General features: G+C 46.3%; 1 protein-coding gene and 2 pseudogenes across 1 annotated transcript; all 3 read right to left on the reverse strand.

Moving 5' to 3' along the window:
* Nucleotides 1-100: 100 nt before the first annotated feature.
* On the reverse strand, nt 101-2,450 carry HSD17B10 (hydroxysteroid 17-beta dehydrogenase 10). The gene is made up of 6 exons (XM_045995380.1): nt 2,379-2,450; nt 1,851-2,015; nt 1,056-1,220; nt 815-943; nt 625-733; nt 101-425 (listed from the first exon to the last, which is right to left on the reverse strand). Exons 1-6 carry the CDS (start codon nt 2,403-2,405, stop codon nt 235-237), a joined length of 786 nt encoding a protein of 261 aa, XP_045851336.1. The 5' UTR covers nt 2,406-2,450; the 3' UTR covers nt 101-234.
* A 9,687-nt stretch (nt 2,451-12,137) lies between these two features.
* On the reverse strand, nt 12,138-14,563 carry LOC123934636 (annotated as a pseudogene).
* Nucleotides 14,564-16,221: 1,658 nt separating this feature from the next.
* Nucleotides 16,222-18,918, reverse strand: LOC123934637 (annotated as a pseudogene).
* Nucleotides 18,919-25,232: the final 6,314 nt, after the last annotated feature.

A 25,232-nucleotide genomic window follows, 5' to 3' on the forward strand; every position in this document is an offset into this window, starting at 1 on the left:
CACCCCACCCCTGGCTTGGAGCATCTTACCCTGTCAGTCTTCACCTATTCACCTTTTTTCCCCATGCCGGTTTCCCCAGCACACAGTATTACGCCCTCCATGTGAGAAGTAGAGACTTTATTGGTCACCGAGTGTGATAGCTAGGCAGTTACAAGATGGCTGTGGGACTTCCTCCCAGGTTGCTGTAAAGTACAGCAAGGAATGAAGAGCATGTGCTTTCTCTGCCCTTTCCCTTCAAGGCTGCATGCGGATGGCCCCATCCAGCCGGATGACTTCTCCATTGATGAATGGGTTCTCAATGATAGCTTGTACCAGATGAGCATACTCAGCGGGATCACCCAGTCGGCTGGGGAAAGGCACCTGGCTGGCTAAGAAGTTGCGTACTTTTTCTGGGAGGGTGGTGAGCAGCGGGGTGCCAAACAGGCCTAGACAAGAGAGACATAGTCAGAGGCCCACCCTTCCTTTCACACTTACCTGGTCCCTCTTCACCTCAGCTCTACCTATGGTACTTCCCGATGCCCAGAAATGGAAGGCTGTTGTTGCTGAGCTAGTAGATAGTTTCCCCTCTCAACTGCCTATGAATCCTACCCAATCCCAGGTGTGGCAGGGAGGGAAAACCTCTACCTGGAGCAATGGTCATCACTCGGATGCCCATGGGAGCCAGATCCCGAGCAATGGGCAGGGTCATGCCCACTATGCCCCCCTTGGAAGCAGAGTATGCAGCTTGTCCAACCTGGAGATGGAGTAGAGGTCATACATGGAAGAGCCCTAGTAAGTCACCAAGGAGGCACAAATCTTGCCCTTGCCCACACACCTGGCCCTCAAAGGCAGCCACACTGGCAGTGTTGATGATGACCCCACGTTGGCCTCCCTGGTCTGGTTGGTTCTGGCTCATCTCACTGGCCACCAGGCGGATCACATTGAAGGTGCCTAGGAGATTCACCTGAAAGACCAGCAGAGACACGCTGTAGGACCTTTTGTCCCCTAAAAGCTTTGGAGGCACCCACAGCCAAATATTTTTTACTCATACCCCTGGGGAACGTCCAAGCCCTTACATTAAGAACTCGCTGGAAGTCCTCCAAGGAGTGGACCTGATTCTTCTTTAAGTTGTATGTCTTCATGGCCACTGCAATGCCTGCACAGTTGACTGCCACATCCACACGGCCAAACTTTTCTTTTGCTAGAGTCAGGGCTGCTTGCACGTCCTTCTCTGAGGTCACCTTCAAAGGGAGAGGTGAAGAAGGTATTCATCTCCCAGCACACACACACACACACCACTAAACCGGGGCAAGGGAAGAGCAGGTCTAGTCTCTGAGTAACTTGTGTAAGCAAGGAGGCGGCCAAAAGAAAACATGAGAATGGGGCAAAAGTGAAAATGTTAGGTGCCATAGTGTTCAAAACTGTTTTCAAACCTATCCCCTCTTCTGATAAATTCACATACCCCTGGAGATTTCTGTGGACCAGAGCAGTTTCAAGAATTATTGATATGATGATAAACTAGTTTTTTTATACCTCTACCTGCTAAGGTGATTTCATCCAGTTTTTACTTTTTGTAGTTTGTTTTGTGAAGTTTTTCAACTTTGTAAATATAAAATTACAGGGCACAATACGCATTTTCAAACTATCCATACCCCCTCGGAGAGATTCTGATATATCCAATTCCCATCCCCACTGCTGTGGATCCAAGCTTTGTATATTTCTTATTGTAGGTGCTCCCACAGTGCTGGACGGATGGCTCAGGCCAAAAGGGACAAGGAGATGGGTCCACCAACCACAGAGATAGCACCCTTAGGGAAAGAGAGCACCACGGGTTCCCAGGTCGGTTTTGGTGACCTCATACCCACACTTACATCAGCTGGGGCAAAGGCGCAGCTCCTCCCTAACTTATTGGCTTGGACCTCCCCATCAGAAATGGGCAGGTCTACAAGCACAGCAGTGGCCCCTTGCCCCACCAGTCGCTCTGCTGTGGCCAGACCTAGACCAGAGGCTCCTCCGGTTATTAGAGCAACCAGGCCCTGTGAAGAAAGGATCGGTCAACGGTACACCCTGTAGATCACCCCCACCCTTTCATCTGCCTGTTCTCAGGCTTCTGCGACGGAAGTTCCTGTGTTCCCCAGGCTTCGGCGACGGCGGTGTGACCCAGTTGTTTCCTCTCCTTCAGGACAGGACCTCTGTTGTCTCACCCCCAGACAGCCTACCCAGTCACCCCACACACATGAGCCGCGGAGAGTTGACCTTCACCTCCCCAGCCCAACCGCTGCACTACCAGGCCTACATAAAGGTGACCCTTTCGCCCGGCACCGAGCTCTTCCCCCCAGATTCATGGCCGCGTCCCAGCTGGCGTGGCGGAGCAGCCAGGAGGAACGAGACCCCGCTACCTTGACTGCCCGAGACGCCGCAGCCATGTTGCTCCGAACTCTCCGCGGGCGGGACAGGCAGGCGGGCGCTGATTGGCCAAGGCGGACGGGACGGGCAGGCGGGCGCTGATTGGCCGAGGCGGAGGAGGGGGGTGGGGAGGGCGAGGGGGCGGGCCGCGGAGCAAGTCTTCGGGGCGAGGCGTCGGCTGCAAGCGTCCCCCGCGGAGCGGGCGAGGCCTCTTCAAGGTATCCGCCGAGTTACTTCACCTGGAGAAGAATCGGATTGCCGCATCTCTGTACCAGCCACACTCTCTGCCTGACTTTCTAGCTGTTATTTGGGCAGGCGGCCAACTCCGCGGGGGAGTAGGTGGACAGGAGATTGAGAGTTTTCCTTAATCCGCAGAAAAAGCCTTCATTTAAGCATAAACATGTGAGATTCGTATTCCAGGCTGTGTGCGGGTCACTGGGGATACCAAGGGGAATACTAAAAGGTTTATGTTTTCCAGCAGGACACGGTTCAGTTGGAGGAAAAGATAATTACAGTACAGATACAGAGAAAGAAAGGGGCAGAGAACAAGATTCTGAGACATAGACAGACATAGATATCCAAAGATGGAGATTGAGAGCCACCAAAGGGAACTATGTTAAGGAAGAGATTGAGAGGAGCAGAGATGCCAGGCAGGATCACAGAGATGGGGGTGTGGAGCGCCACTAAGAGACAGAGAAGCTGGGGCGCCTGGGTGGTTCAGTGGGTTAAGCCTATGCCTTCTGCTCAGGTCACGATCTCAGGGTCCTGGGATTGAGCCCCACTCCCGGCTCTCTGCTCAGCAGGGAGCCTCCTTTTCCCTCTCTCTCTGCCTCAGCCTCTCTGCCTACTTGTGACTTCTCTATCAAATAAATAAATAAAATCTTAAAAAGAGAGAGAGACAGAGACAGGGACAAAGAAGCTAGGAGACAGACATTCTGAGACATTCTTAAGAAGCACGAGCCCAGAGAGGCATAAATAGAGAAGCAAAAACATCTTTCATCAGCTCAGTCTCTTCTATTGTCCTCTATCTGTGTCAAACCTATTTTAAATTCTAGAGCCCAAATCACACATGGCTGAGTGGACCTCAACCAGACACTGTCATGTTAGACCCAGGTCTTTAGTCATCCTAGAACATCTTTCAGCCAGCATCCCAATTAGAATCTTGAGCCCACCATCTACCTAATCTGACTTCCTTTTATACTCTTCCTCAAACCAAGGTCTTCAAGCCATAAACCTTAGTCTACATTTTCAGCCCCATTCAGCTTTACGTTTCCTCTCTCTGAAGTATCTCCGCATATGCTTTCCCAGCCAGAAAGACTTCCCTCTTGGCCTCCTAGTTGTTGATAACCATCATACTCATGGTCACTATACCATATTTCTCAAAGGGTTTAGAACAAGATTCACAATCTTTCTGACTACATGAGGTCCTCCCAGCAATTTAGAGCACCCTTCACTGGGCCCAATATACTCCAACCACAAGGCTTCTTTATGTTCATCTTTGCATTAGCTGTTCCCTCTGCTTGGAATTCTCTCTTCCTGATGTTCGCATGATTGCCCTTTTCTTCTTCTTTTGATCAGAGAACGAAGCTTAAATGTCACCTCCTCTCCCTGACCACTAAAGCTGTAGAGACCTAGTTATTACCCTGTTGTGTTGGAGGAATTTATCAAGGAGGTGACCACTGGCTGACCTGAGAGCTGGAGCCTGCAATGAGTATCTCTGCACCCCTTCCCTGTCTCCGGAAAATATACTCTGCCCAATGTTCCCACGGCCGGAGCCATTTCAGGGACATAGCCCTGAGAGAGTAAGATGTCGAAACCATCTGGACTGAACACATGACTGAACCCAGCTAAAGCCTCTATATAAAATTTTAAGATTCCAGTTGGTGGGTCCAGAGATCTACTCATCGTTCAGCTGTCCAAGACAAGCCTTGTATGTAAATTCTCTTGCTTGTTAAATCTGCCACCTACCAATCTGGAAAAGTCTGCCTCTATCTTTGGTCTCTCCATGCTCTCATGTACAGGGGCCAATTTGTGAGCCAACACATTGCATATTTGAATTCTCTGCATAGCACTTACTGGCACATAATCTTTTCTCTAATCTCGGGGCCAGGTGTGTTTTAGAATTCAGATTTTTTTTTTCAATTTTACAAAGGAATTCCTACTCTGTATTATATAACTGCATATACTCTATGATACGTAACTACTGAGAAAGGTCTAGAGCATCACTTATAATTAAACATTAATATTTCTAGAGTGAAAAGCATGAATATTAACTGAATCAAGACTATAGATAGCTTTGCATTACTTCAGGTCAGGTTTTGTCACCTGATGGGTTTGGGCTCCAAAGTATGAAAACACAACCTTGTGTTTTTCAGAACCTTTGGGGTCATGGGATTGTGCCTAAAGACTTTTGAGCCTTGTATAACCCTGTCTTATTTGTGTGTCTGTGTGTGTCTGAATGTGTTGTATAGTTCTCTCCCTGCTAGAAGGTAAGCCCCATAGCAGCAGGGTCTTGTCCTGTTGGTTCACCTCTTGGCTACCCAATCCCCAGAGCACTGCCTGGCATGTACTAGTCACTCAATACCAAAGAATGAATGAATGAATCAACCAATCAATCTTGGGAGAATTTGGGGCCCAGCTTCATGATTCCTCCATCTGCTTAACTCCAGGGGCCTTCACCACCTCTTATTTTTAACCACTTCTGTCTAGGCAACATTATTAACCTTGCCATGCCCTGAATGACTCCCCTAATTCCCTGGCATCTACACACCACCATCTCTCACCCTGAACATGTCCCAGTCAATTTTGGCTCTACTCCCTTCCACCACTTCTTTTATCTCCTTGAACTCTGTTATTCAATGGGTCTTTCCATTTTCTTTCAACCTAGCAGCCTCTTCCTACTTTTCTTCTGGCCATTGTAGACCCTCTGTCATTCCCCTTCTCTCTTTAACCACCCTTGCTGGCACCCTCCACCCATTTTTCCCTTGACATTTTACTAATTCAATTTCTTGACTTTTCAGGACAGACTGAAGCCAGTAGGCCTGGGTTTGAATCTCAGTTCCATCATTTACTAGTGAATGATCTTGGGCAAGTAACTTAACTGTTGCACCTCAGGCTCCTCTTCCATAAAATGGGTATAATGAAAGCACCTATCTTGAAGAGTTGTTAGGAATAAAAGACTGAATAACTATATAAGAAAAAAGGGTACTCAGAACAGCACCTGGCCTTTAGCAAGATCTACGTAAATGTTAGCTATTGTTACTCCTCAGAGTAGTGTCTCTTAGCCCTTTGTAGGCTGTGAAAACCTCTGGCAGCCCAGCAAAGTCTAAGGAATCCCTTCCTAGAATAATACAGGCATGAGACAGAATATAAAAATAGGATTACAAAAGAAATATAATTATCAAGATAAAAAGAAACACATCTGTATGTAGTAATATATGTGCTTCTTTATTTATACATTAACTCTCAAGCCCTATCAACAGATCTCATGGCTACCATGATTTCAAAATAGTGACATTATTTTGAGAGATTTGTAACAACCCTGATATGCTATGAAAATCTGATTTCCACTGGTAACAAAGCCACAGGTACTGCTAATACTACTACAGTTTGTTACTCACATCCCCTGGAAGGACATACGACACTCGTGTTGGTGGTAGTGAAAATAAAGATGCAATTTCCCCCCATCCAAGTCCATGGGCTGCTTGAATTCTCCCTACAGTCTCTGAAGGGGCTGTGGACCCCAGGTTAAGAACTCACGTGTTTAGAGCAAATGGAGGCCATTAAGTGAACACTTCCTCTGTCTTCACCTCCAATATTGTCTCTACCCACACTATCCTTTCCTTGGGTCTCAGAGAAGAGAGGTCCTGCTTGGGATGGGGCGCCTGGGTGGCTCAGTGAGTTAAAGAGAGGTCCTGCTTGGGGCTTGCCGTTCCCACTGGGCTCTGGATCCCAGCCCCTCCCATTTGCTTCGGTGTTTGTGCCATTGAGCATCTTCTCTCTTTATTGTACACACTTCTGTCTCAAGATCATTAGAAAATAGGGAACGGAGCAAACCCAACTTTTGCACACAAGAGATAATCATCACTTTGGGTGTACGTGGGCGAGAAGTGAGCAAAGGAGCATGTCACCAGAACCGGCAACATCCAGCATTACCTTGCAATCCCCAGGGGGTATTAACCTTACCAGGAGATGGGAGAAAAACAAAGGTGGTTTCACCCCCAGGAGATAAAAATTGCAAGATAACCCATTTAACCCTTGAGGGTGCCTGCCATTTCCCCTGCAAAAACAGAGCTGCACTGGCTCCAGCTGACTCCAAGGTAGCATTGGTAAATATAAAGGACCCCAAATGATGAGGGTGGGAGGCATCCAAATGTGTGCCTGTTGGGGCACAATCTGAATGAATGGTTTAAATTCTAAAGGCGTGTATGGAACATGAGAATGTGGCCAGCATCTGAGAGCGTGCTCAGGATGCATGCTGGCTGAGTGTTTATCATTTGAATAAATGCGACTGTGTCTGTATGACCTTGTGTGATTCCAGCTTAAGTTCATCATGACTTTACCATTGCCCAAATCAACAGCCATTGTTTAGTCTTGGTATAATCAGAACTTTCTGACTGCATTTTGCCATGTTTGATCATTTCCTCTTCCTAGAACTCCCACCCCCTTGGTTTCCATGACACCTAACTCTCCTGGTTCTTCCTACTTCCCTGACTGTTCCTTTTGGTCTTCTCCCTGCACATCCTTTTCTTCTGCACCCCCTTTTCTTCTGCACCCCCTGTCTCTGGGGAGCTTAGCCATCTTAGTTTTAATACTGCCTCTCTGCTAAGGATTTCCCAGTCTCTACCTCTAGCTCACTTTTGCCACTGAATTTCAGGATGAGATAGTCAGTCATATGCCAGCCCCCTACACCAGATGTCCCTCTGGCATCAACAACACATATCCTAAACTAAACTCAATCATTGCCCCTTAAACCTTCTTTATCTCAGTTGATAGTAATATTGTCTTCCCAGACACACAAGCTGAATCTTGGGACTGATGCCCTATTTGTTCTTTCTAACCAATTGCCAGATCCTGTTGATTTAACTCCTACATACTTCTTGAATCTGGCTCCTCCTTTTTCCTAGCTTTCTCCAATTATCACCACCCCAAGTCTCTTGTCTGTACTACTGCAGCTGGTCAGATCCCACAATTATCCCACTCAAGAAGCCAGAAGAAGACTTTTTCTAAAACTCAAATTTTATTATGTTATCATCCTTGTTTTAAACCCTTTCAGTGGTTCCCCCTTGCTTTCAGTGCTCTCCATAGTCTGCTGCCTGCTGCCTGACTTCACTCTAACACTGTACTTTCCAAAAACAACGCACTACTTGATACTGATGACATCTGGATGTTTTTGGGTTTGTGAGTCAATGGTCACGAAAGAATACTTGAGACATTTTTGGTGCAAAAAGATGATTTTATTATAGCATGGGGACAGGACGTGTGGGGAGAAACAGCTGCACTGGGATTGTGAGGAGTGACTGATTATATAGTTTTTAATTAGTGGGGGTTACGGATAGCATAGGTCTCCAAGGAATTTGGAAGCAAGGCTTTCAGGACCTTGAGGGGCTAGCTGCTGTTAAGGTAAGGTTACTTTTAGAAGACATACAAATGGCCAACAGGCATATGAAAAAATGCTCAGCATCACTTAGGATGAGGGAAATACAAATCAAAACCACAATGAGATACCTACCTCACACCTGTCAGAAGGGCCAAAATTAACAAGACAGTAAGCAACAAATGTTGGCAAGGACGTGGAGAAAGGGGAACCCTCCTACATTGTTGGTAGGAATGCAAACTGATACAGCCACTCCGGAAAACATACGGATGTTCCTCAAAAAGTTAAAAATAGAGCTCCCCTATGACCCAGTAAATGCACTGCTAGGTAACTACCCAAAGGATACAAACATAGTGATCAGGAGGGGCACCTGCAGCCCAATGTCTATAGCAGCAATGTTCACAATATCCAAATTCTGGAAAGAGTCCAGATGTTCATTGACAGATGAATGGATAAAGAAGATGTGGTATGAGCGCACACACATAACATAATAAAAAAGAACTCTTGCCATTTACAACAATGTGGATGGAACTAGAGGGTATTATGCTAAGCCAAATAAGTCAATCAGAGAAAGACAATTATCATACGATTTCACTCATATGTGGAAATTAAGAAACAACACAGAAGATCATAGGGGAAAGGAGGCAAAAATAAAATAAGGCAAAATCAGAGAAGGAGACAAACCATAAGAGACTCTTAACTCTAGGAAACACATTGAGGTTTGTTGAAGGGAAGGTGGGTGGTGGGATAGGGTAATGGGTGATGGGCATTAAGGAGGCATGTGATGTAATGAGCACTGCATGTTATATGCAAGTGATGACTCACTGAACTCTGCCTCTGAAACAAATAATATACTATATGTTAATTAGTTGATTTTAAATAAAGTAAAATTTTAAAAAGATAAGGCTATTTTAGTCTTTAATAAAACAGAAACATTAAAGCATTAAGGTGGCCATGAGTTCCTTGAGGAAAATCACACTCTGTATGTTTCAAGTATCTATCAATGGGTTGTAAGCTGTAAGGAGACTTAATTTAAGCTACATTTCTCTTGTCTTTGTTTCCCTCATTGATACCACCCACAGTAGCACTGCCAAATGAGATCCAGGGTGCTTAGTAATTAAATTTTAATTCAGATGAACAAATAATTTTTAGTATAAGTATCTCCCATGCAACATTTGGGACATACTTATATATCAAAATTATTTGTTCTTTATCTGAAATTAGTATCTGAGTGAGTATTATGTATTTTTATTTGCTAAATCTGGCAACCCTACCCCACAGATAACACCCAGGATACCACTGGTGAGACGGCCCTCATCAGGCTCCCACAGTTCTGTATGTCCACCTCTGAACCAATACTTACCCTCCTGAGAGATCAGGGATCTCTTCCTCTTCTTTTAAGATTTATTTATAATTAGAGAGAGAGAGAGCTCACACACAAGTGGGGGAGGGTTAGTGGGTGGAAAGAGAGAGAAGCAGACTCCCTGCTGAGCGTGGAGCCTGATACTGGGCTCAGTCTCATGACCTGAGCTGAAATCAAGAGTCTGATGCTTAACTGACTGAGCTACCCAGGTGCCCCAGGGATCTCTTCTGATCTCTGTATCCTTGGTACAAAATACAGGGCCTGGTGCAGAACAGGTAGCAGTGTTTGATGAGTGAATAAATGCATATGTGTGACATAGCAATAAACCTTGCATCATTTGGTGGAATTGTTAACCTTAAAAATAAAAGTACCGGTTACTTTTCCAGCAAAAAAGGGGGGAGGTTATTTGGTAATAGCTTAGAATTGCAATCTAGGACAAGCAAACTATGGCAAAACTATGGGAAAGTCCGGAGAACAGAGGAGAGGATCTCTTTTGTAGAGGAAGGGGGGTTATTTGGAGAAGATGACACAAACTAAATGTCCATTGGAGTCAACTGGGAGTTTGAAGTATAATGGCATCTCACTGGCTAAGCTGTGATGGTCTCTCGTTGGCTGGGCTGTTGCCAAGGGAGGAAAAAATCTTCACTCCCCCTGTTGGGTTAGTCTATTAGTTTCCACATGCAAGGCCCATCCTCTCCTGTTGAGTCTGCAATGGATAACTAGTGGGGGTTATGAGAGTTCCCTCTGCCAGTCTCCCAAACCCCCCCATCCCATTCTAAATGAGATTTTCTTTTTTTTAAAGATTTTATTTGACAGACAGAAATCACAAGTAGGCAGAGAGGCAGGCAGAGAGAGGGGGAAGGCAGGCTCCCTGCCAAGCAGAGAGCCCGGTGCGGGGCTCAATCCCAGGACACCGGGATCATTACCTGAGCCGAAGACAGAGGCTTTAACCCACTGAGCCACCCAGGCGCCCGAAATTTTCTTTTATTCGTTTTAATATTTCCCCCTTTTGATCAAGATCTTTCCTTGAAAGCATCACTGATCAATACTCAGATTCTTTATATTTAGTGGTTTTGTCCCTCAGTACCAGGAATTACCTTTCCTGGCTGTCATGTCCTACATTGGAGGGAAAATGCATAGCAGGTGGAAATCATTTAAAGCCACATTTGAGCAACCAAGGTTAGGAGGAAGAAACCTTAGGTACTTCCCATCTAAAGTCTGTATCTTCTCAAGGTGATATGTGTTAGAAATCATCTTGAAAGGTTGAGCCTTATTGGGTACATCAAGTTTTTCTTTTAAGTTTGATAGGCAACAAAATACGGAATTTAAAATAATTACACAAAACAGAAGTAACATAATCTCAAACTGTATGACAATTCTAAATCAAGATGCTAAGTCTGAAAGTAGACAGCTGAAATATTTATTGACACTTATTCCAACCTAGGGGAGAAAGTTTCTCCTTATGAAGGCAAACCCAGAGTCATATACGCCTCTTGGAGGTCTCTGGTTAAAGTGGCCATGAACACAGAATAGTGAATACTGCAAGAGCACACTGAAAGTGTGTTTGGGACGATACAGTGAAAGAACAAACATGAAGTAACGCCTGATTAACTGTCTGCAAAACAGCAAAACTTCAAAGACATTTTAAAACAATATTAGGGGAAAAAAACCCCAGTATTGTTAGGGGCACCTGGGTGGCTCCGTCAGTTAAGCATCTGCCTTCTGCTCAGGTCCTGGAATTGAGCCCAAGCCCGAGCCCAGAGTTGTAGGGAATCCCTACTCAGCGGGGAGCCTGCTTCTCTTTCTCCCTCTGCCCTTCTCTCTCTGCCCCTCTCCCCTGCTCATGCTCTCTCTCTCCCTCTCAAATAAATAAATAAATACAATCTTTTCTAATTAAAAAATAAAAATAAAACAATATTGTTATCTCAAAGAACTGTTTGGAACCAAAAGTGTTATGGATAATACAGTCTATAAGCTTGCAAATTCAGAGGCCATGCATTTGGATAAGAATCCAAAGTCAGTGAATAGTTCAGATGAAAGAAAAGACTTTTGTGAATTCTGAACCTCCTAACCCTTTAGAAAAAGCAAGCGAAAATTAACTTGTCCTGGGATCATAACAAGGGTGTTTCTGAAAGGCCATAATCAAAAGAAGTTTCCTCCTTCCATGAGGGCTTGGGAAATGCAGACAAGGTCTTTGTCTTTCCACAGAACAGAGAGAAGCAACAGTGAGAAAAAGGTTTACAGGTGTGATCTGGACATCTTGGGAAAGCTGTCTCATCAGATGTCATCTCCTTCAATTCCAGGAAATCTTTACTTTCAGGTCACCAGATGGTGTGCAGGTCAGGGTTTAGTCCTTTCTTCAGATGCATCACATGAATCTAAGTGTCTGTTCCCTGGAGTTTGGCAGCATAAGAGTTGGTTTGCAGTTCTCAATAAGGGCCTTTCAGCTAGGTTGAAGGGTTTTTCCAGAGGTGTCTTTTCCAACATATGAAATCTCCAGGTTGCAAAGTGTGATGCTTAAGGTTATCATCACCCAAGAGTGCACTGTGAAAAGATTGCTGTACCAAAGCACAGTTATTTTTAATAGAAACAATTAGGCCTTCACCAAATTGAAGTACCAATGACAGTGCTTTTGGCCAAAGTATTTGGAGGGTCATGCCAATTGAGTCTTAATAGTGACACTAGTTCATGTGACTAACTGAAGACCAGGGATGATAATGCACAATGAAAGCAAACAGCACATGCTTGTTGAAGCACCTGACCAGTAAAATGGGTTCCCTGACCACTCTGAAGTTAGAGATGCCTGCCTTTCCAGGACGGAATAGGACCACAGCAGGGTCTCATGGGGAAGACATATGGTCGCCAAGCCTTAACCAGTGACTGGATTTTTCAGCTGGTGTTTGCCCCTGTCAACCTCCCTTCAACCTCTACCACAAAGGCTGTGTCCTTGAAGACCTCATCCTAACTGGCAATAAGGCAAGGAAGGGGGCACAGGTGTTGTCCCGACAGCCCCCTTCCCTCCCTTGCCTTCCCCCAGCTGCTCACACTGCAGCGCTGGTCTGGACCAGCCAAGGGTGAGGCACAGCCATCAGGCACACACACACCGCTCCCTAGGCCCTCTTCACCACCGGTGCACACTGGCCACTAAAGAACATGATCTCCAAGCAACTTTGCATCCAGTTTATAATGAACCTCACTCCTGTGTGGGTCAATAACAGCATTCTCATGACACTTTCTCAGCACTCAAGAACATGAGCTGGTCAGAAGGCAGGGGAGATGGGCTTCATCTCCAGGAATGTGGGTCCAAGGCCAGCTCTTCCACCAGCTTTACCCCCAGAAATTCTAAATACTGTCTGAGCACTCACTCTGCAGAGCTCAGCTCAGAAACGTGCCTTTAGAAATCCTCAGTCCCATTCAACGAAAAGGCAACATCATGACAGGCAGATATGCTCCAGGGGAAATAGCAAAACAGAAGGGGCTTGAAAAGGCAAAAAGACTGAGAAGACACTGAGAAGAAACGGGCCAAAGGGCAGGGCGGACAGAGACAGAAAACCTGGGCCACAATGCAAAACACCAACCAGCTCCCACCAGTGCTCTCCCTTCTCTGTTCATTCCAGAAAAATTAGCCTGGAGCAAGGGGGTGGGGAGGAGTAGAAGCATAGCATTTGGTAACAAAAATAGAAGGTCGGGTGAGAAAGCAGGAGACAAAGAGATGGCATTCTAATCAGGGTGAAGTGACCGGGGCAATGACCACCAGTAAGATAGGAGGCACCTAGAGACTCTGTGAGGCGCCAACTACGCAACCACGTGTTTCTAACGGAGAACCCAGGGTCTGACCACGTGACACCCACTTTGGCCTTCACCTGCCCTGTGTCTGCAGCAGCTCCTCTGGCTCAGACATTGAACAATAAAGAGTATTTTCCAATTCATCTATTTCTTCAGAAGTAGGCTCTGCAAGTAAGTTCACCTTGGGGTGTAGGGCACTGGGGAGGACTCCCGCCTCCAGGTAGCTGATGAGACCCCTCAGAGCCTGTAAGAACCGGTTGTCCAGCATATCTGAAGACCAGTCAGCCTCCTCCTGGGCCAAGTGGAGGATGACGTTGGTGAGCTGGCTGGCAGTGAGGTGGCCCAGAGCTGGAGTGGACTTGCATATGGCCTTGAGGATCCTGAGGCACTGAGATCGGCAGCCCAAGTTGGCCTGGTCCAAAGCCCACAGGCTCAGCCGCCATAGGCTGTCATACTGTGCCAGCCGGTGTGGTCTGGCTATGAAGACGGTGTTGTCAAGTGTCCCTGATGGCAGGAAATCAATGACAAGATGCATGTTGCGTTCATACTGCACTTCCAAAGTCAGGGCTTCTGGGGGTGGTGCTGGTCGGATCACAGTCCAAGAGGGACCCTATGCCTGGCCAGTTGATGGCCAGCCACTACCTTCTCAAATGTGTCTGCCACTGTCTTTGGGGAGAGGTAGCCCCCAATACACCACAGTCCCAGTAACTGCTACCATGAGGAAAATACTCTGGGTTCTCATGATGAACCAGGTAGAAGACAGGGACATTCATGATGGTGTCCTCATCAGGAATACACGACCACAGGTTCTGCTCCAGCACAAGGGGCACAATGAGTTGGATGTTGTCAGCTGTCACCCCTGCAGGTCATCCTAGAGGCTGCCACTCAGGTACAGTTCCGAAGTGGCATGTCAGGCAACATGGCTCGCAGGAAGCTCCAGAGCTCAGCACATATGTCCACAGCAGCTTGCTTGGCCTGAGCCTGCTCACCAGCAGGGATGGCTGCCCAGTTCCGGTAGCAAATAAGTTTCTCCTGCCGGGACACGAGGAGTAGTGCCTTCTTCAAGTCACTTCCTGGCCCTTCCTGGCCAATGGCTTGGGTCAGAGCAGGCAGAATGTATCGGTGTCAAAGGCCAAGGAGTCTGTGGGAAGGGTCTGCAGGGACCCGCTCAGGCCTGTCTTCATGTCCTTATTTAGCAAAGGAGGGGGGAGCTCAAACAGTTCCGTTCTTCCCAGCTCCTTTTCTCTGAATGGCTCAGGCGCTTGGATGGGGCTGGTAGGGGCACTGATTGCCTTATCATACATCTACTTAGTGCCCAACATGGCCGCTCTACCCACCCTCAGCATGAACGGGGCACTGGAGAGCACAAAATCAATGGCTGTGCCAATGCTATTGTCATCCTTCTTGCCTTTGCGCTCACCAGAGTTTGCCATCGCTCGTGCTCAAGGTAGGAGTCTTGATCAGTGTAGCAAAGCTCTGGACCAGGTGCAGCAGGGCCCGGTAGAGACTAAGCACCGCCTCTGGGCTCCGTGGGGCCATAGGGAACCGGCAGGGGCTGGGCGTCAAGCCACAGACTGTGCACGTGCTACCGCTCCTGGCTAGGGATTCACCTCTTACCAGGTACCTCTCCCGGAGGTCACCAACCAACATGTCCCCTTCACTTCCGGGATACAACCTTGCACGCAGAGTTGAGAGAAAGGACTCAACTTTCCTTGAATTATACTTTGGACAGGTGGGATAAGTGAAAGAGGCAGTTTTGCAGACCTATTCACCTTTCCCACCAATACTGATTCATGAATGCCATCATTTCCTCAGTAGACCAATGGTTTGATGCATATGCAGTGGAAATTTTAGAATTTCAGGTAGGGCTGTATTGTTATTTGGCCCAAACCAGAGTTCTCTCTTTTTTATCAAGCCAACAATTATTAGACATCTAATGTTGTTTTTTCCTCTCTGGGGCAAATTCTTGGCTATCTCTTAGTTGATTTTTCCAAAATCACATGGCAGAATATCCCCTTAGACCAAAAGTTTGGCTATTGGTTTCCTCGAGAGTAGCAATTTTGGAGGAAATGTCAGTGAGATGGTTTACTTTGGCTTCCAGAGAATCAAGTCTGGAATGCCCAGGAACCTTACAGCTAAAGCTGCCAGCGAAAGTATGGCAATCCAATAAATTTGGGGCATAGAAGCCATTTTTAAGTTCATCCTCATTGGAAGCAAGGCAGTCTCATTGTTTCCATAACATTCCACAGTCACGAGCTACCCCAAAGGCATACCTGTATAAATGTTTGCAGTTTCACCTTTGGCTAAGGAACAAACTCATGTGATGGTGTATAATTCAGCCTATTGGGCTGAAGTAACCAAAATGTTAAAGGTGCTATTTCAATGGCTTTGAAAAGGAAATATGCAATAGCATACCTAGCACAATATTTGCCATTTTTATCCTTTAAGTAAGAAGCATCAGTAAAACATGAAAAATCTGCATTGGTCACAGGTTTCCTGTAGTGTCATGGAGAGTCAAAAGGTAACCTGTTAATGTCAAGCAGTCATGAGGGGTTTCGCTTGGGTGCAAATGTAGCGGTAATTCTGAGATCAGATGCCCTATCTAACCTGAGCTTGAACAAACTGATTTTGGTTTGGCGACTTTATGACCCTTTAAGGCCAAGAGTTTTTTTTTTTTCACCCTGGAATTTTAATTATGTACATAAATAGCAACAGGAGAAGGCAGGGTTCTAAGGCATTATCTGTAGGTGAAAGGATTACCGATTAGTCCACGTGTAGTGTGGCATCACCCAAGATAACAAAGAAGCCTCGTATAGTTTTTCCTGAAGAAAGCCAATTTACTATATTCAGTACTGACTTCTCTGCCATTTTTCTAAAGAAATATTGGTTTACTGCATGTAGTTTCCAGTATTTACCTTTAACTGATTAAAATGGGCAGGGCAGGGAGGCCTGGGTGTCTCAGTCACTTAGGCATTTGACTCTTGATCTCAACTCAGATCTTGATCTCAGGGTTGTGAGTTCAGGCCCCACATTCAGCTCCACGCTGGGTATGGAGCCTACTTAAAAAAAAATGGGCAGAGCATGGAGCATTCTACAAATTTCCAGGTGAATTCTTCACACTTCTTGGCTTTTGAAAGTTCTCCTTCCACAAATCTTGTACGACCAGGTATCCTTGTAAACCCCAGTCATATAATCTCCTGCTACTGACCTGGACAAATATGATGGCTTGTTGAGGATAATGAACAAGCAGTTAATCCCATGAACTCAGGTGGATACACCAGCTTCCTTATTTTTGAACCTCTAGCCAAAAGAAGTCCAACAATGCCAGCAAAACCAGCAAAACACCAAGTTTGGGGGGAAAAATCCTGGAGGTACATTTTGGAGATATTCATAGCTGTCTAACCCCTATTGAACCAAGGTCAGCATTTTGGCCTTAGTTTGTGAGTACATTTCCTGACACCAGCTTGCATTTGGCTCACAATAATGTTGGAGATGTGAGATGCTTTCATCAAGTTGGGCCCTTGGCTCCCCCATATATTTAGATTGACCCTCAGGAATGGAGTAGAGCAAAAGCTCATTAACCTTCACGGTGGTTGTGTGAGGTGAGTCTTTTTTAGATGATGATGCATAGACTCAAGTTGAGCAGACTCAGACTGGCTGGCCTCACAGACCTGAATGGCCTTAAACATGTTGTTAGCAGCAGTGGCTCTGGTGGAGCCCAAGGTGGACGCTATTTCCTGTAAAGAGGTTTGAGTGGGGTGCCTGGGTGATTTAGTCATTAAGCATCTGCCTTTGGTTCGGGTCATGATCCCAGAATCCTGGGATCGAGCCCCACATCAGGCTCCCTGCTCAACAGGAAGCCTGCTTCTCCCTTCCTGCTCACCCTGCTTGTGTTTCCTCTCTTGTTGTGTCTCTGTCAAATAAATAAATAAAATCTTTTTTAAAAATTGACTAAAGGAGCAGAGAGGTAAATCATCCATGTATTATAACAAGGTAAACCTTTTTTAAAAAATTTTATTTATTTATTTGACAGAGATCACAAGTAGGCAGAGAAGCAGGCAGAGAGAGAGGAGGAAGCAGGCCCCCTGCTGAGCAGAGAGCCCGATGCGGGGCTCCATCCCAGGACCCTGAGATCATGACCCTAGCCGAAGGCAGAGGCTTTAACCCACTGAGCCACCCAAGTGCCCTATAACAAGGTAAACCTTGCAGAAAACTTTATATCATCCAAATGAGCTTTTAAGGTTTGTGAAAAGTAAAATTCTGGGAGAGCTGTACACCTGTCAGGGTGTATTGCCATTCCTCCCGAGTGAAAGCAAAAAGATATTGGCTATCCTTATCATCTAGAATACTAAAAATGCGCTACATAGATCATTTACAGTGAAAAATTTGCTTTCAGTGGGAATGGGTGTTAGCAGCATATGGGGGTTAGGAACAACACGGTGCTGAGGGGTAACAGTATTATTTATTGTTCAGAATTTCTGAACAAACCTCTATCCTTGGCCATTGGGTTATGTGCAAGGGATAATGAGGCCCTGAAAGTTGTAATCTATTATGAGCTTGATGCCCTGAAGGGATTCTTTATTTATAGGGCATGAATTATGGGATGAGGTTTTGAGGGATCTATTTGAATCTTGATGGGAGGTGCAGTGTGGATTCTGCCAACATCAGTTGAGCATTTTACCCATAAATGGATGGTAGCTGATCCAATAGGAACAAATGATCCATGTCCATGGGCTCAGCTATAGTGGCATCAGAGATAGAACAAATAAAAGATGTCAAACAATCATTTAATTCCACAAGTTGGCTATTTTGATTACTACTGTCAAATTCTAGAATTATTTCCCCCCATTTGGGAGACATTCTGGTGTGATACTTTTCTAAGAAATATCAGCTCAAGAAGACATGAACAGACAGTTCTCCAAGGAAGACATACAAATGGCTAACAGACACATGAAAAAATGTTCATCATCATTAGCCATCAGGGAGATTCAAATCAAACCACATTGAGATACCACCTTATATCAGTCAGAATGGCCAAAATTAACAAGACAGTAAACAACGAGTGTTGGAGAGGATCAGGAGAAAGGGGAACCCTCTTACACTGTTGGTGGGAATGCAAGATGGTGCAGCCACTTTGGAAATCAGTGTGGAGATTCCTTAAGAAATTAAAAATAGAAAAAAAAAGAAATTAAAAATAGAGCTTCCCTATGACCCTGCAATTGCACTACTGGGTATTTACCCCAGAGATACAGAGGTAATGAAAAGAAGGGCCATTTGTACCCCCATGTTCACAGCAGCAATGGCCACAGTCGCCAAAATGTGGAAAGAGCCAAGATGCCCTTCAACAGATGAATGGATAAAGAAGCTATGGTCCATATATACAATGGAATATTATACCTCCATCAGAAAGAATGAATTCCCAACTTTTGTATCAACATGGACAGGACTGGAGGACATTATGCTGAGTGAAATAAGTCAATTATCATATGGTTTCACTTACTTGTGGAGCTTAAGGAATAACACAGAGGACATTGGGAGAAGGAGAGGAGAAGTGAGCTGGGGGAAATCGGAGCGGGAGACGAACCATGGGAGACTGTGGACTCTGAAAAACAAACTGAGGGTTTGGGAAGGGAGGGGGTGGGGGGTTGGGTGAGCCTGGTGGTGGGTACTCTGCCACGCTCTCCAAGTGCCTTGCCTGCTGGAGGGGCGCCCGGCATCTGCGCATGCGCTCTCCGCCGGGGCCTTCAGAGGGGTCTGGCTGTACTCCGTGGCGGTACTGTCCGCGCATGCGTATCCCGCTCTCATCAAGTTCTCAGTGGAGTTGGTGGAGGCCCCTGTGGAGCCGGAGGGGCGATTGAGTAAGACAGTAGCCCCGCCCATAGGGGGCGTCTGTTATGGGATTTGGACGAAGCGGTGTGTGACAGCGACAAGTCACAGACGGTGGAAGAGTGTAAGAGCGGCCGCTAAGGGCGGTTTAAGCAGGCACTGAGTCCTCAGAGGTAGAAGGGTGGCTGGGGGAGCTCTTTTCGCTGGATCGCAATTTGCAGTCCCCTGGAGGTGGCCAGAAACCAGAGGACTGAAGGGAGCAGGTGTGTTAAACCTGGAAGAAACACCCCTCGTTCCCGTTCTTACACCTCCAGGCCCTAGAAGGGACTCAATCAAGTCTTATCGCCCCCAGGTCATTCCCCCCTCCCCCCACGGCAGAAAATACAAATTTGGACAGTAACTGCTCTGCACCCGCTCCCAGTCTTCCAGGCAGTTCCAGCCGCGCCCCTCCCCCACACCCTGGCGGACTCTTGAGTCAAAAAGGGGCTTCTGTGAGGGCGAGGCAGGATTGAAAGACCCGCGATGGAGCCGCCTCTGTGGCCTGGGAAGAACCGCTGCTTCCTCATCTGCCACTGGACCTGAGGAAGACGCCAGACGGGCCTGGCAAGTGCCCAGAGAGCGACTTCAGACCACTGATCAGGAAGTGAAGCCTGAAGGAAGTGCGCAGAAGCCCAGTGGGAGACTAAATTAATTACTGTGACGCCAGACCCTTGTCCGAAAAGGGAAAAGAGCCACTGGCTTCTCCACCTGCAGGTGCAAAGTCACAGAAGCTTCAGGGGCCTGAAAGCCTAATGTTTTTTTATGAATGAGAATCCCAATCACACCCTCTAACACTTGTATATGCTGGGTCAGGCTCTGTTGTGAGTGTATTTACTCTGTTAATCCTCACAATAGTCCCATGAGGTAGGCGTTACTATCATCCCCAGTCTCTACAGATGAAGAAAGTAAGTCCTGGAAAGTTAAGCCACTTTGCAAATTCACGTGACTAGTAAAGAGCAAAGCAGGATCTCACAGCCAGGCAGTCTGGTTCCAGAGTCTGCACTCCTAGGAGCACAAACTTATATGGCTCTGGGTAAGAGACCACATAAGAGAAACCCAATAAAAGGTGAAGATTGGAACTCATTTTCTGAGCACCTGCTTTCATACTATTGTTTCTTTCACATTATTTCAATCTTTCCAGCAACTCTGGAAGGAAGGAAGGAAGTGGAGGGAACTGAGACAGAGAGGTTCTGTAGCCTGCCCAGGTCACCTAGATAGTAGTTGAATCAAGCTGATGAAGCAACTTGACTCAGGCAACAATGAGTTAACCAAGACAAATGATGAGACTAAAATCTAGTTCTCCTCTATATCTCACTCTTGGGGCCTTTTTACTACATGCATTTTAACAAACATTTATTTGTTCATTCAGCCAATGTTTGTCATGCCAGGTGTTCTTGCAGGCACTGAGGATTCAGCAGTAACCAAAACGGACATGGCCCCTGTCCTCCAGTCTCTGAGGGGGGTTGAAGGTGGAGGGTGTCATATTTAAACAGTAAAGATAGATTTTATTCAATTACTACTGTAAGTAGGGGAAAGAGCTGAGCTCCGTTCCAATTTGTGCGGAAGTGGCTGGGTATTTTATTTCATTTTTAAAAGATCTATGTATTTATTTCAAAGACAGAGTGTGAGCAGGAGCGATGGGGTGGGAGGGCAGAGGGAGGAGGAATGCAGACTCCCCACTGAGTGGGGAGCCCTACACAAGCCTCTGTCTCAGGACCCTGAGATCATGGCCTGAGCCAAAACCAAGAGTTGGACGCTCAACTGACTGTGCCACCCAACTGCCCCATGACTGGGTATTTTAAAGGGAGGATGAGAGAGGAGGGAGCAGGAGCTCAAGTAGAGTCAGCGAGGTGAAAAATGACAAAAAGCCGGTAAGAAGTTTAGTCCCTGGAAAAGCAATTAGGCCTGCTGCTTAGTTAGGCCTGCTGTGAAGTTAGGATGCTATCCTCCCACAGAGACTGGGAGATAAAGGCCCTAGGCTTTCTTATGATTACATTTCAAAGGAATGGCTCTCAGGTCCTTAGGAAATCACTTTCTGAGTTGTAGGAGATACATATACATCTCAAAGGGACAGGAAGAATTCACAGTTGAAAGCCCGTTTTAGCAAATGCTCTAAGAAAGGGGGGTCGTGGGCTCACCATCAGGCTATGGCTAGAACAAATGGTAAATTCTTTTGACAGTTCCGAGCTTTTTCAGACTGGAGCTCAAAAGAGGGCTGGACCAGCTCAGCTTGCAGCCTTAGGCTGCTAGAAGCCAAGCCAAAGTTTGGTCAAATCCTTTGGTACGGGGTTGGAGGAGGGGGAGTGTTTGAATGGAGGGTTTGTGCAGAGAGTTTTTGCAGTTCTCAAGGGAGATGGAACTGATACACGCACAGAAGACTTCCAGGTAGTGATGATATTGAAGACCTGGGAGACCTGGAGAAGGAATTCACTATAATGGTGAACTGAAAACCCAGATATGCAAAGGTCTGTGAAGGAAAGCAACCTGGGGGGAAGATCAAGTGAAACGACCTGGGGCGCAGGTAACACACAGCGAACGCAGTAAATCAAGGCAGGGCTGAGGAGAGTTGGACAGTTGAAGTCTGAGGTCTTGGGGACAGTCGGAGGCCAAGTCACTAGTATTTATGTGCCAGCAGAGCCACCCAGTGAGGTCACACAAATATTTACTCTACAGGACAACTTGTGCTGAGGGAATGAAGACAGGGATCTAAAAGTGAACCTTTTTCTGTTGTCACCCAGCTGTGCAGGGCTGCATCGGCCAATAACCACAAGCTGGCCACACTGTCAGCAGGAGGGGCAGTCTACCCAGAAGGGCGCCTTTGTCTAAACAGAATGAAGGTGCTAGAGAGGCAAGCTGTGTCTTGAGTGCCAGGCACTGAGCTAGTAGTTGCCAGGGTAGCAAACCAGCTGCAAGGTTATTGAAAAAGCTGAAGCATCTAAGCAGCTGTCTTTAAAAAGCAAAAAACAAAACAGTGCCATGAACAATGAATATACATTACCTTATTACAGGGCCCATAGCAGTAGTCCAATGGGCATGTTCAACCCGTCCATGGAGAAACAGCAGTGAGGACTGAACAACGGAGAGTGTGATAAATCTGGGTACTCACTGATACTTTAGCATGACTTCATTCAGGTGACTGAACCCCTCTTTTGCCCCCTCCTGCATCTCTTCCCCTCTCCCCTTTCAGGCTCTTTCTGGGTCTCTCTTTCCTATTCCTTGTATTCCCCCCCCCCCAACAGAATTGAGCATTCATTACATGGTACAGTTCATGTAAACAGTGTCTTCACTGAAATCCCCCAAATCAGGTAGGGGAAACAGACACATTTTCCTAAATTTATTGGGTTACTGATTTATACATTTCTATCTTATGTAAAGGATTTGAAGCGACTGTCAATTCCAAGATGTATCTTTTCCTACCACTATGCTAAGGTGGACAATAGAATGAACCTAGGGCAAGATGATAAAAATCCCTTTTTACTTATTTCTCTTTATTTAATTTTTTGAAGATTTTATTTTTAAGTAATCTCTACACACAACGTGGGGCTCGAACTCACAACCCCAAGATCAAGAGTTGCAGACTTCCAACTGAGCCAGTCAAGCACCCTTATTTATTTTGCTTTAAAATGTTTATATTGGGGGCGCCTGGGTGGCTCAGTGGGTTAAAGCCTCTGCCTTCGGCTCAGGTGATGATCCCAGGGTCCTGGGATCAAGCCCCACATCGGGCTCTCTGCTCTGCGGGGAGCCTGCTTCCTCCTCTCTCTCTCTGCCTGCCCCTCTGCCTACTTGTGATCTCTGTCTGTCAAATAAATAAATAAAATCTTTAAAAAAAATAAAATGTTTATATTGGATACTTATGTTGTATATAGTTATTTTGTTATCTTCTTTTCAAGTGCGCAGAAAGGCAGATGTTAATGTAAAACATCCCCATTTTCATCAGATCTTCATGTTTTGGCATGTTTACTTCAGATTTTTTTTTATTTTTTAAAGATTTTATTTATTTATTTTAGAGACAGAAAGAGACAGGCACAAGCAGGAGGGGGAGAGGGAGAGAGAGAACTTTAAGCAGACTCCACGCTGAGCATGGAGCCCAATGTGGGGCTCAATACCAGGATCCTGAGATCAGGACCTGAGCTGAAACCAAGAGTCAGAAGCTCAACCACCTGTGCCACCCAGGTGCCCCCAGATTTGATTTTTTTTTTTTTTGACAGATAGGGATTACAAGTAGGCAGAGAGGCAGGCAGAGAGAGAGAGAGGAGGAAGCAGGCTCCCAGCCAAGCAGAGAGCCCGATGCGGGGCTTGATCCCAGGACCCTGGGATCATGACCTGAGCCGAATGCAGAGGCTTTAACCCGCTGAGCCACCCAGGCGCCCCCAGATTTGATTTTTTAAAAAGATTTTTTATTTATTTGGCACAGAATGGCGGGGGCAGGGAGAGGAGAGAGCAAGCACAGGCACAGGGAGAGGGACAAGCAGGCTCCCACTGAGCAAGGAACCCCCTCCTCCTTTGCAGGACTCAATCCCAGGACTCTGGGATCACGACCCAAGCCAAAGGCAACTGCTTAACTGACTGGACACCCAGGGGCCCTCAGATTTTATTATTTTTTTTAAAGATTTTATTTATTTATTTGACAGAGAGAGATCACAAGTAGGCAGAGAGGCAGGCAGAGAGAGAGGAGGAAGCAGGCTCCCCACGGAGCAGAGAGCCTGATGTGGGGCTCGATCCCAGGACCCTGAGATCATGACCTGAGCCGAAGGCAGCGGCTTAATCCACTGAGCCACCCAGGCGCCCCAGATTTTATTATTTTTTTAAAGAAAGCATTAATGAAGTAGTTGAATTCCCCTCTGCAATTCCCTCAGGTGCATCCCCTTTCCCTCCCTAGTAACCATTATCCTGAATCTGGAGTTCATCATGCTCATGCATGTTTTGTTCTCCAACTTGCTATGAATGCATCCATAAATGTTTCATAGCATTTTGTAAACACGATACAGTCTTGTTTAGTGCCAGCTGTGTAAACACTGTACAGCCCCTATGTTGGTAGCGAAGCTCTAGAATTCTCTGTATTTACCTGGTGCTCTCCAGCACCCAAAGGACTTTAGGGTCCATTATTTCCTGTGGTCCTCACATACACCTCCTCAGGAGGCAGATCAGGTGTTATGATCCCCATTTGAATCAAGAAGAAACGGAGATCGAGAGAGTGAAAGGGCTTGCCCCAGGACCACTAAGAGGCAGAGGCCCAGGCTTACTAATTCCTAGCTGAGGGCAGTTTCCATTACTTGGTTGCCATCTGGCTTGATAATGTGACTTGTGTCAGCAAGACAAGTTTGAGTGACCAGAGAGCCCCAAGTGGGAGGGGGAGGAGAGGAGCGTGGAGATGAGGATAGGAAGGAAGGGTAGACAGGGGAAGAAGAAATAAAAGGGCAGAGCCAATGGAAGGAGCTGCATGGCTTTAAATCTACCAGTGATTCTCACTGTTGGCCAGTCTTTGGGCTCACCTGGGAGCTTCAGAAAACACTGATGCCTGGGACCCACCCCTAGAGACCTAATGTAAGAGGCCTGTAGGGCGGCCAGAGCAGCAGGTTCTTGAAAAGCTTCCCGGCTGGTTTTGAGTCTCTAGCTGAGCCTGGGAACCATTACCTAGGCAAAGCAATTTATCAGGCAGTGAGTCAGTTGAGGAGGCAGTGTTCGAAGCCTGGCGTATTAACATTAATAAGATCTTAGACCTCAAAGCCTGGCTTGATAATGGAATGTAAATAAGGTATTGAGATCTCAGCCCTAGATTCTATGGAAAGAAATGGGCTAAAACGAAAGAGGTGATAATCCAGTTTCCTCAGTGCTGTTCATACTAGGTTTAGACTATTGTGTTCAGTTATCGGGCTTAAACTTGAAGGGGAGACCAGCAATTTTCACGCCGAATACCAGTAACCCCCTACGGAGTAATAGCATTCAGCAAACATTCACTAAATACTTCCTTTATGCAAGGTCTGTGCTGCAGGGAAGTAAGAGAAATGGAAAAATCACAATTCTTGCTCTCAAGAAATAGACTCACAGGCAATCCAGGCAAATACAAGACAATTAACGCAATGTGCTGAGTGCCAGTGATGAATCTAAAGTGCTAGGGAACAGAGGGCAGAGAGAGGAGTCTTGGGGAGATTGGCAGAGGGGATCAGTGTGAGCTCTGTAGGAGTGCTGCCCGAACTGAGTCTCGAGTCTCGAAGGGTGAGTAGGAGTTGGTTGAGG

This window comes from Meles meles, chromosome X (genome assembly GCF_922984935.1).
Source record: "Meles meles chromosome X, mMelMel3.1 paternal haplotype, whole genome shotgun sequence".
In the NCBI taxonomy this organism is placed as follows: Eukaryota; Metazoa; Chordata; class Mammalia; order Carnivora; family Mustelidae; genus Meles; species Meles meles.

Bases quoted from the DNA above. Each gene is read 5' to 3' on its own strand.
- HSD17B10 (XM_045995380.1), bottom strand. From the start codon at position 2,405: ATGGCTGCGGCGTCTCGGGCAGTCAAG. The intron at 1,221-1,850 runs GTAAGTGTGGGT...CTCCCTTTGAAG, and splicing joins GCGCCTTTGCCCCAGCTGAT to GTGACCTCAGAGAAGGACGT. The intron at 426-624 runs GTAGAGGTTTTC...TCTCTTGTCTAG, and splicing joins AGTGATGACCATTGCTCCAG to GCCTGTTTGGCACCCCGCTG.